Raw genomic sequence first — 13,676 nt, 5'->3', positions numbered from 1 at the left:
ATCTCTAGGAACAGGCCTTTCTGCTTGACCTTACAAGACACTAATCTCTGCACACAGGCCTTTCTGCCTGACCCTACATGACACTTGTCTTTGCAAAACTGCTTCATGTTCACCACACCACTGTATTACAACCATGATTTTCTACACTATTAATAACAAAACGACTTACGACCTTTTAGAAGTAAATATATGGCAGACTGCTTTATCTAAATAATTATTTGTACTCAATATTTGCATGGCAACACAAAATAACTAGTTCAAAATATAGCTGAATTGATGAAAAACTACAAGATTGTTGATATAAAATTGATTTGCAATTCAGACTAGGATGTCTGCATCCTTCAACCACTTAATAGTAGCGTGGTCGAGAGCGAGGAGGTTGGCTTAGAGGGATAGTTTGCAGAGCGCCACACTCACATGAGTCATATTCACAAGCGCCAACCATCTTGAGGATTCTTGTACAAAGGGGGAAACTAGAAGGCAGAAATTTACACTTGAGAAAGGGAAATATGGATAACTTAGGCCTTTGCTTATTTCGGTGTCTATGTAAGAGGTATGGGTATCAGCAAATGCAAGACTTAACTGTGGAAAGGTGCATGGATAGCTTACCATTATGTTTTATTTTGATTTTAGTCCTACAGAGAGAGACATTTGCATTTAGCTCAACCAATCATTTTAATAATCCATATGTACATTGAAGTTACAATCAGGTAGGGAACATCATGCATCACAAGCAAGAGTCCAGGCACAAGGAGCTCCCAACATTTTTGTATAACCACATTCAGCCTTTCAGTTCTTTGATTTTCCCTTCGTGGCGTTTGATCTCTTGCTGCAGCCGGTCTATCTCCTTCTTGTGATGGTCTATCTCTTCCTGGTGGTGCTGCTTCAGAGAAGCTAGCTGTTCCTTCTCTTTACGCCTGGATAAGTTATTAACGTTCCATGTTTGCAGAGCAGACAGAGAAGACAGATTAGATAATAAGTCATTGTACATTTTTACAACTCTTAATGAGGTCAAAAGGAAACCATCCTTTTAAAAGTAAAAAACTACGAAACCGTCTTGCAACAAGGCAACTTGACGTCTTAAAACTGCCACCCAAATGACAGCTCCATTGACACCACACCCACTGATGTTCAGTAGTAAACCAGTGTTTGAAAATAACAAATACAATCAATTTCAATAAGACATCAGAACTACTCACTTAAAGTACATCTCCTCCTTCGTTGCTTGCTTCTTTCCAAACGTTCCCCCTACCTCTTGGACGAGAACAAACAGAGTTAATCTCAAGTAAGCCTACATCTAAAGTGAGATTGTACATTACACAGAGAAGCACGTCTTTACTGTAGTCAGAGAATGTATGAATTATGGGCTACGTCATAGCAGGGGTGTATGGGAAAGAAATTCAGCCTTGGATTTGTCTGCTATCATCGATCGGAGGGCCAGTAATGAGGCAGACAGGTCTAAGAAAAACTATTTACATTTTGTTTAGCTGGTTCACCGGTCCTCAAATAGGGCTGCACATCAAGATTTGACCCTAAACGCCAAACAGGCAGTAGGCTACACCACTGCGTCAAAGATCAAAATGGACTATCGATAAAAGCAGGCTAAATTACGTTTATAAATGCAACCACGGTTATTAATTGTGCGTGTATTTTTTTTTAATGCAATGACCTTGTTGAATCACATTGAACGCGTAGTTATTGTACTTGTCAGAAACAGCGTTGCATTGCATACCCTGTAGCGTTTGACTTTGAATTTAATATCTTTACAATGAACAGGTTTTGGACTTTGTTCAAATGCCACCGATAGGGAAACTAACTTTTTTTTTTTTTACATTACAGAGCAAATAGAAACACGTCTAGCAACGCTTCATTTAAGTCCAGCCTACCTGATCGGATGACATCCTTAACTGCCTGGCGAATACATTTCTAAAGTTTGTTTGTAAGAATCTCGCCATATCGTCACCACAGTCTGATGAAAACATGCATGCGTGCCCTTGCTTCACTGGCACACTGGACTCAACCACACACACAAGGGGAGCCCGAATTATAGATCGCAAATAATGCGTGAAAAATAAGTAGAGAATGTTTTTACACGTTGTTAATTATGTAAGCTATTATTTTATAGCCCCATATGATGGACATGTATTGACAAACGATTCAGCAATCAATTACAAGTGATTTATTTAAATAATGGTACATCCGGAAACCCCCACCCCCTACGTAGGGGATATTTCACGAATCTTCCAAAATCGCACGTGCACCGTGTAGTTTTGTCGCAACATTCTGATTGCAGTGTTGCAGACCCGCTGTTTCAATTTCTGGTTCGGCCAGTAATTGGTTTTATTGAATTGGGTTAATTAAATCCATCCAATACTAGTTTTGGTGAGTTTCTGATGAATGTGTGGTATTAGTATAAACTGCTGAATCTTTGAGGTGTTTCCACTCCATTTTGTAGGCCTGTCGACAGTGTCCCTGGGTACGTTTTAAAATGTAGACCATCGGTTCCCAAACTGGGGTACGCGGGGAGAATTCGCAGAATGTACCGTTTGAAACAGAATTGCAACTTTCAGACGGAAACATCATTTTGTGCATCAAAATCGCCCAAATTCCCCTGTATTTTGTCCTGCAAGGCTGTATTTCTTTCTTATAAACACAACAACGATCGCAACGATGAACAAGCATTAATTAGAAAACAAAACCACTGAGAAAATGTCACGTCTGTGCTGAACTCCGCTCCGGCCACGCCCCCCTATTCAACACAGACCTCCGTAGCCTGTGAAATGAATTCGCTCATCTTCCCAATCGCCTGCAAATAATGTTTTTTTAGTCTTCTGTTCTGTTGATGGCTGGCAAACAACAACCTTAGAAGGTTTGGGTCACTTGTGGCACATATTATTCACTCATTTTAAGCCATCAATCTACCACTGATGTAGACAAACTGTGTTGGCTAACTGAAGGAACATAGGGCACACTAACCCTATATGGTGGAATTGTAGTAGCATGGTACAACTCTTAAATTCTTCCTCTACGTTGAGGAAAAGTCTAAAAGATGCAGGATGCACATCGATTCCCATGTCACTCCTATCTGCTAAATCCATGTTAACCTGACACGTGACAACATGATGGTTTTGACCCCATGTTTTACACTGCATGTGAAGAGGAACACACGGCACTCCACTCTGCCCTTACCCACCTGGACAGTCCCAACTCTTAAGTCACAATGCTGTTCACTGACCTCTGTTCAGCATTCAACACTGATCCCCTCCACGTTGATCTCCAAGATTAATCAGACTGTAAAGCACTCCAGCAGCAGGTGTTAGAAACTGCCCAAAGGATCACCGGCACCTAGAACATTTACTATAAACGCTGTCTGGGCAAGGCGAAAAGCATGATCAAGCATCCCAGCCTACGGCTTGATTATACTCTGCACATCCATGAGGGTCCGCATGACTCAAAGCAGACTGCAAAGTATAAGAACTATGTATCCATGGTGTCCACAACAGTTTCCGTGTGCACGTCTGCAAGGGAGTATAATCAATAACCATGGACTTTTTTTCTCTCTTTTATCTGGCAGGTCTCAGCTTCTTTCCTGAAGCTGACTGCTGAACTCTGCTCATTATTTCACAGGCTGAACCTTTTGCATTGTTCACATTAAATGTATTCATTACATTCACATTATGTATTAACTGTCTATATGGCTAATATACATACAACCCTTATTATATGTATACTGTACATACACTCCCCTATTCAGCTCTGTCCACTTTAAACTCTGTAAATAATACTATACTTTTGCACCTCTGGTTAGATGCCAAATGCATTTCATTGGCTTTGTACCAGTACTCTGCTCAATGACACTTAAGTTGAAGCTAAGCTAATCTAATATCCATGGAATGAGTTTCGCACAGCAAAGATGCTATAATCAATGCTCTTTTTATGTTCTGTTTGTTCACACTGCACACAAGACCCTTCCTGAATAACTGGTCTCTACATAGGCTCTTCTTGTGTGGAGAAAGAATTCCTAGATCAGCTCAGTCTGCACAGTGTGGACATGGCTTTGTGGTGTGGTGTGGCTGGTTGTGTTCAGCCCTGCACAGAAATAAATGGTTCGGACATTGATCTTCACGCAGCAGCTTTGACTGGTATTGTGTGCAGTGACAATGGTCTGCACACAAACCTACACTTGGGAATAGTGGATCCTGAAACATAAGAAATTAAAATGGCGGTATTCCTGTTAATAGTGTAAGTAGTAAGCCTAGTATACAGGTTAAATGTGATGGCCTATGCAGCAGGTTTATGCATAACAGGAAGGAAAAGGAAATTCTCTAAATGGGTACACAAGCCCCAAAGTTTGCAAAAAAAAGAAATTCTGGAGTCAGCAGTGTTAGCTAGTAATCACTTTCAAAGATATGTTCAACAAACTGTTTCAATTTCTGGTGCATTTAATCAGATATTTAATCAATAGTCCCTTCTAAAGGCGCCTACAGGCCGTGAGATTTCAACAATCCTGTAAGTCGATTACAAGCCACACTGTGTAACATGGATCTAATGACCTTGGGTAAGCCCTACATCAAGTAGAACATATAGACTGTACAACGATAATGCCCACGTGGGTTTGACGTTAGTGTTTTTTCAGTCACTCACTACACAGATACAGGTTTACCAGTCCTGCTTTGAGTCCCTACAGTAAGCATCACCGAGAGCCTAGAAATCCAACCGGGTGAAACATGAGCCCTCTCAGAGCTTGGCTATGTCAAAGGGTCAAAATAACTTCCTAATACACTGGGAAGTGCCTGAAAACTACACACAAATCATAGAGGAAACAGGTTTCACGTGGGTAGTTTATTCCCAATGCAGAAAAAAAACACCACTTCAGCGTCACACTTTCCAAAGCAAGCTACATGGGGTAACAGCCAACCTACCCAGCCAATCCCTAAAGAGTGACATGCACAATTTCAGTGGTGCTAGCTTTGGTCCTGATACAGTGCCTGAAGAAGAGAAACTCTTCTGCACTGAGCAAGACGGTTACAAAACTGATCTCTGATCTGTTCTCAATTAGTAACCCATAACAACCATAACCCTCCTCAACATTTCCCCAACCGTCGCTTCACATCTTACACACCCAGGCACTGGTTTAATAACAAAGAAACTAAACAATCACAGTTTAAACAGAATTTCCAAATATAGTTAAATAGTTCAGACTCAGCAGTCTCAGAAGTACTGTTTGAAATCACAAATTAAATATTTACAGCCACTTGTCTTCTTTTTTTTTTTTATCTTGTCAAATACATTTTCTAAAAATAATGCTTGAAATGACTGAAAACTAACCTTTTCTTTTGCGTCATCATCATCACTGGCTATTGCAAAACTTAAAAGCGCTCATTGTAATCCCTTCACTGCCTGAGCAGGTGCACAAGGACAAGGTCTGGTCTGTGGAGATAAGATTTGACTGAAAGAGGAAATCTCTGCCGCTCACTGAGTTGGTAGACATAACCTGTAAATGTCATAAAACATACCCGTGTCATGTCTAGTGGATTTTGCTTTTGGTATCCTCACTCTGTCCCTTTTAATTCCAGTAACTGGTAACTGATGATTACCATTATTAGGGAGCCCACACGTCTCCAAACTAACAAGGTACATTTCACATCTTTATCCTGCCCTTTATAAGTAGGTCAAGATGTGAACTTCAGGTTGTTATACCAGAAGTAGGCAGAACTTCCAACAAACAAGGAATAGGAATGTCTGGATGAGCTGGAAAGATTTGTTTTATGAAAACAACCTCATGAGTAAAAAGAAAAAAAAATGTAATGCAAAATAAACATACATGTCATCAAGAACACACACAAGAGCAAAAGGCACCCTGAGGTCTGTGAAGAACATCAGAGGTACCGTGGCGCCAACCTTTGCAGAGGGCAAAGAAGAGATCAGCTCTCTAATCAGCTCTCCAACCCCCTCCTAGGCTGATCTGTACACTGGTTTGTGATGCAAAATGAACAAAAAAAAAAAAAAAACACAGGGGACTGAAGTGTGAAATTGAGGGATAACAAGTAATGACAGAGAAAGAAAGAGAACGGGAGACAAAAAGGTTGTCAGAGTGCCAGCAAGGGCCGACAGAGGCCCTTGGGGGTGCCTGACAGACGCCGTCCCCCCTTCAGGTGCCGTCAATCCTGCTTGGGTCCCCCTAGGGCCCGGAGGCGCTCCAGCAGGGGAGGGTGAGAGTAGTGCCACATGGAGAAGAGCCAGTCAGCCACGGGGAAACCCAGGTTGTCCTTGTTGAGCTTGATGAGGGCAGAGTAGAGCTCAGTGGCGCGGCCCATGCCCCTGGCAAAGGCGTCGGCCTGGAACTCAAACCGGCGGCTCAGCACCGTCAGGCAGAAGGACAGGAGCTAACAGGGCGACATGTAGCAGGAAGGAGTCAGGTAGATGACAAACATACAAGCCCCTACTTCCGCAGTCACAGCTTAGCAGTATTTGCATGTTAGCACACATTCAATTTAGACAGCTATACATAATTACAATGAATTTACATTCTTCTGTAGTTATCTTTCCAGTGTTACAAGTTCACATTTCAGGGTGTCAGTTTACCTCATTATAGGGGGAGAAGATGAACTGAAAGATGATCATGAGCCCAATCAGGGTGGGCTGGCTGTCACGGAAACCAAAGGCAAGGAAGAGCTCCCTCTGACCGATGAGGACCGCGAACAGAAAAAAGCATAGGAAGGAATTCATCTGTAGAAGACGAAAAGATGAAACAATTACCTGTCATTTACACAATTATCAGTATGTCTTAAATGGCATGATTATCATAAACATGGTAACTATTGAACACATTATCATAACTTTGAACTCCACCTGGCTAATGACTATATTCTTCACAGTGTGACCCAGTTTCCAGTGTCCAAGCTCATGTCCAAGAACGGCAAGAACTTCAGTGTTGCTACAACCTTGCTTCTTGATCTGGATTAAGACAAACGAAAAAGATCATCACCTTGACAATATAAAATGCACAGAAAGTTGGATTTTATGGATGAGATTAGAAGGCTTCTAACCTTTGGTTTGGCATTGCTCTCTTCTGGCACAGAATTCTCCTTTCCTTGATCACCCTCTGCCTCACCATCTTTATTGAGAGGAGAGTAGTCCTCTAGAAGTGTGTCAAACAGCACAATGCGCTTATTTTTGAAGAAACCATAGAAATAAGCGTTACTATGGGATGAACGCTTGGAGCCTAAAAGGGCAAAGAAACAGCAGAGTCAAAAATATACAACCAGGAGCAGAGTCATAAATACATTAGTTAAACACATACAAAACTAGAAGGGAAGCTAAATCTAAACAAACAAGCAAACAAACAAAAAAGTATATTCTAAATAAACTCTGATTGACTAGATACCATTAGAATTTGGCTGTAATTGTATTATTAAATACAGACCTGACTATAGACTGCCTTAATAATACATACACCTCAAATAACTCTAATCGCACTCGAAGGGAGATATTTAACATGAATAATCAGCACTAGCACAGCTTAACGTCTGCTTATCATATTAATTCATATGATCTAATAACTAAGACACATTTCTAGGCATGAGTATTAAATATCCAACAAGAGAGACGTGCTTATATTCGTGATAAAGTAAAGTCAAGAACTGTACCTTCAACCACATAAACTTTAGTCAGAGGGAAGCTAATGGACTTGGACATGCTTTCTATCTCCTCTTTGAGTTCACCCTCTGGCAAAGGAGTAAACTTATCAAACAGAGGCGCGATGTAGTCAGCATAGATGGTTACAAGCACCTGAATGGAGGATGGATTGAAGAAACAATGAAGGAAGCATAAACACTAAGTAAAAACAATGAAACAAAGACGAACAACAAGGAGGTGATACATCTTGAGATTCACTTCTTTTGAACTCAACACATAGCTTACCCATGCATCAACGCAGCTATTTGAGGTAATATCTAAAGGTTCAGTACCCACTGACACTAGGGAAAGGCCTTTATTCTAAATATGTGAACCTATATACATCAGTGTATGACTTTTTGTCAAAGACTGACCAGAGAGACAATCAAGGTGAAAAGCCAGGCATAGACGAAGAAGTAATCCCCTCCAATCTTAATGATGTGAAGTAACAGCGAGGTGACTGGCAGCAAGATACACTGGGTCACCATAAACTTCTTCAGGGCATCCTTCAGAAAGAAACCAATGGTCTAGGAAAATAAGATATGAATATCTTTGTTAAGGGCGAACAGGTAAAATGTCATCAAAGTTAGTACCATAGTTTATGAGATTGTTAAATTCAAGTATCGAAAATAACCATTCGAGAAAAACAGACACTGTTACTGTCACACAGTAATAATGGGAATTCAAAGAGAAATACGATATTATTTTAATGTAATAATTGAACTGTAATAATTACTAACCTGTTGGTTGAAGCCATGCTTCTCTTCAATGACAAACGTATTGTAGAGGCTCCACGGAAGGCCTGTGAAGGCACTGAAAAGGGTTGCTAGCATTAAGAAGACCAGGGACTGGGAAATCTGAAGAGAATACGACATTAGGTAATCAGACACATAGGTTTGCAATGTGTTATAACAGAAAGCAACTGCAATGGAATACAAGTCTTTACAGCATGGACCAAACTCACTTAAATTAAATGAGACTAGTGTCTGAGGCCATGACCACAGAAGAGAGTTTGCCAGCTACACACATTGTTATTTGTGAAAATCAATTTGGGATATTATTTTGGCAGAAATTACTACAGTCTCCTGACTAGGGCAGATGTCAGTGCTGAGAAAAAAAGTCAATGGCAAACCTCATATTCTGAACCCATGCCAAAGCGTGCCATAACAGATCCAGAAATACTCCAGAGGAAGGGAATTCCACCAAGCACAAGAATCATCTAAAACACACACACACACACACACACACACACAAGGTGAACAAGTGAGTAAGACAGAGACAAATAACCACAGAATTCATTATTCTTATTAAAAGTAGTCGTGCTGCAGCACAGTGACTTTCTATGTCTGACTACTTTCCTTCCAGTGTATTCAAACTATAACACCAGAGTGTTGGTATGGGACATTATTTTATTTTAAATACGTTGAAGCATGTACTCACCGTACCCTCAGCCTCTGAATAGAGTCCTGACCAGAAACCGAAGTTACTTTTATCCAGTTGATAAAGACGGGATTTCTCAAATGTTTCTGCATCCATGATCTTTCCCAACTCGTGGGGTACGTGCGTAGTTGTCCGGTATATTCTCCGCTAAATCGAACAAAGACATGTTAATGCAGATGCGACAGAATACTTTCAACACTAGGCAATCGGTGTATAAAGTAATCAATCACAATGTAATAAACAGTCCCCTGTCGGGTAGCAAACGAAGCTATGGAGGAAAAGAAAGATAAAATACATGTAATGAACAGATTTCTTGGTCTTCAATTTCGACAGGCAGCAAATAAACGGGTGAAAGAAGAATTATGAAACGCATAAGGCTAAGTTAAAAGTAGCTTGCTGAGTAACATTACTAAAAACCTATCAGATAACGGAGTTGATGTAACATCTCATAGCAATTAACGGGACACTTACTTGTCTGAAGGCAAGATAAGCTTCCCATAGATAGACCGCCCATGAGAACAGCAATACGGCGTAAAATATTTTACCCTCCACTGATAGCTCCACTATGGTTTGCAACATTGTTGTTGGGATCATAGGTAGCTAGCTAGATGATAGCTTGCTGTGATATCAAGGTAATGTATTGCTGAGGGTCCCGCTGCAAGAAGTGTCTCTTGCTCTTTACCAAACCGATACTATTTTTAGATAAATATAAAGTTTACGGTTGCGTTTTAAGTTCAACCTTATGCGCAGGAGTTGTGATATTAGGCATCAGACTGACAATGACAACTCATGCTCTCAAAGGTACTTCCCGTTTTCATTCTACACAAACTTGTGCAGCTGTCAAATGTGTTCCCTATACAAAATCAACGGGCTACCATCCTCTACCGACAGTTCCTAGCCTCTTTTTTTTTTTAAACAATTATGTTGCCGTAACATTCAATACAATAAGGATGATACAATAAACACTTATAATTTAAGTAAATTAATTTGAGTGCAGTTTAAAGTCAAACATGTCTGACAGCACTGGTACATTTAGGTTACAAATGCAAAATCAATGAAAAAAACAAGGAAATATCTAAATTTAGCAATATTGTTATCAAAAGTAGCCTAATATTTCAGCCTGTTGTTAAAAAAGCCTACTACCCATATTGCTAACCTGTCATTCTCTCAAGAACATGGGTGTTTTCCAGAACACTGGAAACCTGCAGTTATAGTTCCTATCCTTTAAAAATGGTGATCCTCATTCAGCAGCCAATTACAGACCTATTAGTATATTTCCCATAATGTTCAAAGTTTTGGAAAAATTAGCAGTAGAGTAACTCATTTATCATCTTAACTCTAATCAGCTTTTACACCCCATGCAGCATGGTTTTAGATCAAATCACTCCACCGAGACTGCAACGGTCTATTTTATTGAAAGGGTCAAGTCCCTTATGGATAGAGGAGGAGTTGTGGGTGCAGTATTTCTAGATCTCCAGAAAGCGTTTGACACGGTCACCACAACATACTTCAGTCTAAGTTTGATCAGTTTAACTTTTCTTCTTCTGCATCCAACTGGTTTAAATCATACTTATCAACTCGAACTCAGTGTGTTAAAATAAACAACGTATTATCCGACTTCAAAAATCTGTCTACAGGTGTTCCCCAAGGTTCAATCCTGGGTCCACTTCTTTTCAGTCTTTATATTAACGATTTACCATCCGTATGCCAAGACTGTAAGGTTCTGATGTATGCAGACGACACTGTGATCTTTGGGTGGGGTAAGAATAACGTGGTCGCTGCTAGACTTACAAATGTCATGGTTGATGTGTCTGACTGGTGAAACAAATATTGTCTTCAGCTTAACACTTCCAAAACCGTTGCTATGTTTTTTTCTAAAACCAGCAAGTCTCACACTGAACCTGATGTTTTTATTTCTGATCAAAGAATCAAGATGGTGAAGGAATACAAATATCTTGGTATCTTGATCGATTATCAACTTACTTTTAAAAAACATGTTAAAAAAATATGCAAAAATTAAAAATTCAGCTTGGCCAACTTTAGACATTTTAGAAATCACATGTCCACCGAGGCTGCTAAAATGTACATGTTCTCGCTGATTTTATCTCAACTACTGCTTACCCACCTGGTCTGCTGCCAACTCCACTACCCTTAAACCAGTCATGTCTCTTTACAAACAGGCTCTCAAAATACTTGACAAAAAACCTAAATCACACCATCACTGTTCAGTCCTCCATAAGTACAGACTTTAAAGTTGGGACAACCTGATCACATTTAAGAACTGCTGTTTAAAATCCAGTTTAACCTGCCCCCCCCCCCCCCCCCCCCACACCACTATGCAGCCTAGTCAAGTTTAGAACAGCAGCAACCAGTGCTACTCGAGGGGCAGCAAGAGGAGACTGTGAAATTCCTTTAAAAAAAAGTGTATTTGCACAGTCGGTTTTTTCAGTTAGGTCAGCCCGGGAATGGAACCATCTCCCACAGAACATGAGAGAATCAACCTCATGCAACTGCTTTAAAAGAAATCTCAAAACATGGTTGATAAATAACCAAAAATGTGATCATTAATGGGTAAGCAGTAGAATTATTTTAGTTTACCACTTGTTTGTATAGCCATGAGGACTTTAAGATCAATCAAAACATTAACTGTAATTGTAATCAGAGAAGCAACAACACATCATCCGGGTTCTTGCAATGATTTGTACCTACATTGGCACAGGTCTACATTTAGTTTAACTATTAAGCATCATTATTTTCTTTGTCTATTATGGCAAATGCTAACATCACAATTGTCGATGGCTACATTTAAATCGTTAAAGTAGTCAAAATGTAGGTAGAGAATAATGTCTCAAAAATGTTTGTAAATGCATGTACCCTAGCTCAATTATGACTCATTTGTGCAGTAGCGCCACCTAGTGAATAATGTTCAATGCATGTATATTTTCTGCTCCTGCAGCCACCCACACTGTATCTGCTTTGTCTCTGTTGCCTCTCACCAGTCAAACAGTGGAACTGTAGCAGGAATGCTACAGTGCAACATCCATGTCAAAGGAAGGCTACAGTGCAACATCCATGTGCAACCATGTTGCTACAGTGCAACATCCATATCAGAAAGTGTCCTACAGTGCAACCGCCACATCATGAAGCCTACATGACCTTCCTACGTGTCCAACCTAGATGTAAAAATGAATAGTATAATGATTTGAAAGATATGTATTTTTAAAATGACATGAAGTCATTGGCTCCCATAACAAATGTTCAGTTCCAATGGGAGTTTTAGTGGAAAGATTAGTGATCACACCCCTCAAACTCTACCTGAATAGTTTTGACATGTTTAGTAGTTGGTTTTCACATAAGGCCTGCTTTTTAAAAAATGCTTCCTTTTTCTTGCAGCTTTACAAGTAAAAATGGCACCAGTGCCAACCAGCAAGGTCACATTAATCAGTGGACCTCCAGTGTGGCAGAGTTAAGTCCGAGTCAGCTCACCATGAAGCCTTTCAAACACGTAGGTGTGTCATCATTGTTGCTTGTAAAAGTCAGGATATAAAGTGATCCATGAGGTATGCTTACTTAGTAACTCCACCTCTTTACTCACAATTTCTATGACATTTTGTTATGTTTATGTATTTGTATCGTTTTATGTGTAGCTCTGGCAGAATAAGGCACCAGTATAAATGTATTTGGTCTTCACACAGCAAGTTGTTGTTTCTAGGACAACACCACAGATGGTGAGGAGAACTGCAGAAGTAGACATGCAGGCTGCCTCAATCACACATTAGTGAAATGCTTACAAACCATCGCATTGACCGTTAAAATCAGTATCTTGTCAACAATAATTAAGACCTTTGTCAGGTTTTTAATGGCACACACGACACACTGGAACACACACGTGCATATATGGAGGCGACACAGGACACACACGCAGGTAGGCCTGAGGTCGCGGTGAATTTATTTTCTGCTTTTTCCCATCCTAGACCATCCTTCCTCAAGGACCCCCAGGAGCAGTGGGCAGCTTGTAGCGCCCGGGGACCAAGTGAAGTGAACTGTCCATCTTTGGTCAGGGATGGACATGTGTTCTGTTATTTTGCATGTTTTTTCTGTTGGGGTCCCTAGTGGAGGAAACCCCTTGTGAACACGGGGAGAACATGCAAACTCCACACAGAAAGGCCTGGGAGATCGCCCACCCGGTGCACTCTGCCCCCCAGAGCCAACAGCGCCCCATGCGGGAATCGAACCCATGACTTTCTTGCTGTGAGGCGGCAGTGCAAGCAACTGAGCCACCGTGCCCGTAAACATGAGCATAATTGAACATGAAGGGTTTCCTTTCCACGTGTTACCAAGGAAGCTGTACTGAGATGAGATAACAAAACCATGTACTGTATTGTTAGCGTCTGTGGCTGACTGGCTGTTTCAATTGATCTGGCCCGTGAACATACATAGTGGTGATATTAGATAAACACCCAATTCTCACTGACAAAATATACTTTGACCATAAGCTATTTTAACAAATAAACCACTTTTGTAATCACACTTTTTATGTTCTGCTCAATATGGACATG

The 13,676-nt window shown here is 40.5% G+C and overlaps 1 protein-coding gene and 1 long non-coding RNA gene across 2 annotated transcripts; both read right to left on the bottom strand.

Moving 5' to 3' along the window:
* Positions 1-656: 656 nt before the first annotated feature.
* On the bottom strand, positions 657-2,023 carry LOC105896485. The gene is made up of 3 exons (XR_004165102.2): positions 1,887-2,023; positions 1,200-1,252; positions 657-917 (listed from the first exon to the last, which is right to left on the bottom strand). It is a non-coding gene; the product is annotated as an uncharacterized LOC105896485 (long non-coding RNA).
* A 2,804-nt stretch (positions 2,024-4,827) lies between these two features.
* zmpste24 (zinc metallopeptidase, STE24 homolog) lies at positions 4,828-9,959 on the bottom strand. The gene is made up of 10 exons (XM_012823197.3): positions 9,589-9,959; positions 9,118-9,264; positions 8,810-8,896; positions 8,418-8,534; positions 8,052-8,204; positions 7,650-7,791; positions 7,050-7,225; positions 6,853-6,957; positions 6,586-6,729; positions 4,828-6,386 (listed from the first exon to the last, which is right to left on the bottom strand). The coding sequence occupies exons 1-10, from the start codon at positions 9,709-9,711 to the stop codon at positions 6,162-6,164; spliced, it is 1,419 nt and encodes a 472-aa protein (XP_012678651.1). The 5' UTR covers positions 9,712-9,959; the 3' UTR covers positions 4,828-6,161.
* Between the last annotated feature and the right edge of the window lie 3,717 nt (positions 9,960-13,676).

Source organism: Clupea harengus, chromosome 14 (genome assembly GCF_900700415.2).
Source record: "Clupea harengus chromosome 14, Ch_v2.0.2, whole genome shotgun sequence".
Classification (NCBI taxonomy): Eukaryota; Metazoa; Chordata; class Actinopteri; order Clupeiformes; family Clupeidae; genus Clupea; species Clupea harengus.
Note: the sequence above shows the minus strand (reverse complement) of the source record. Positions and strands in the feature narration are given on the sequence as shown.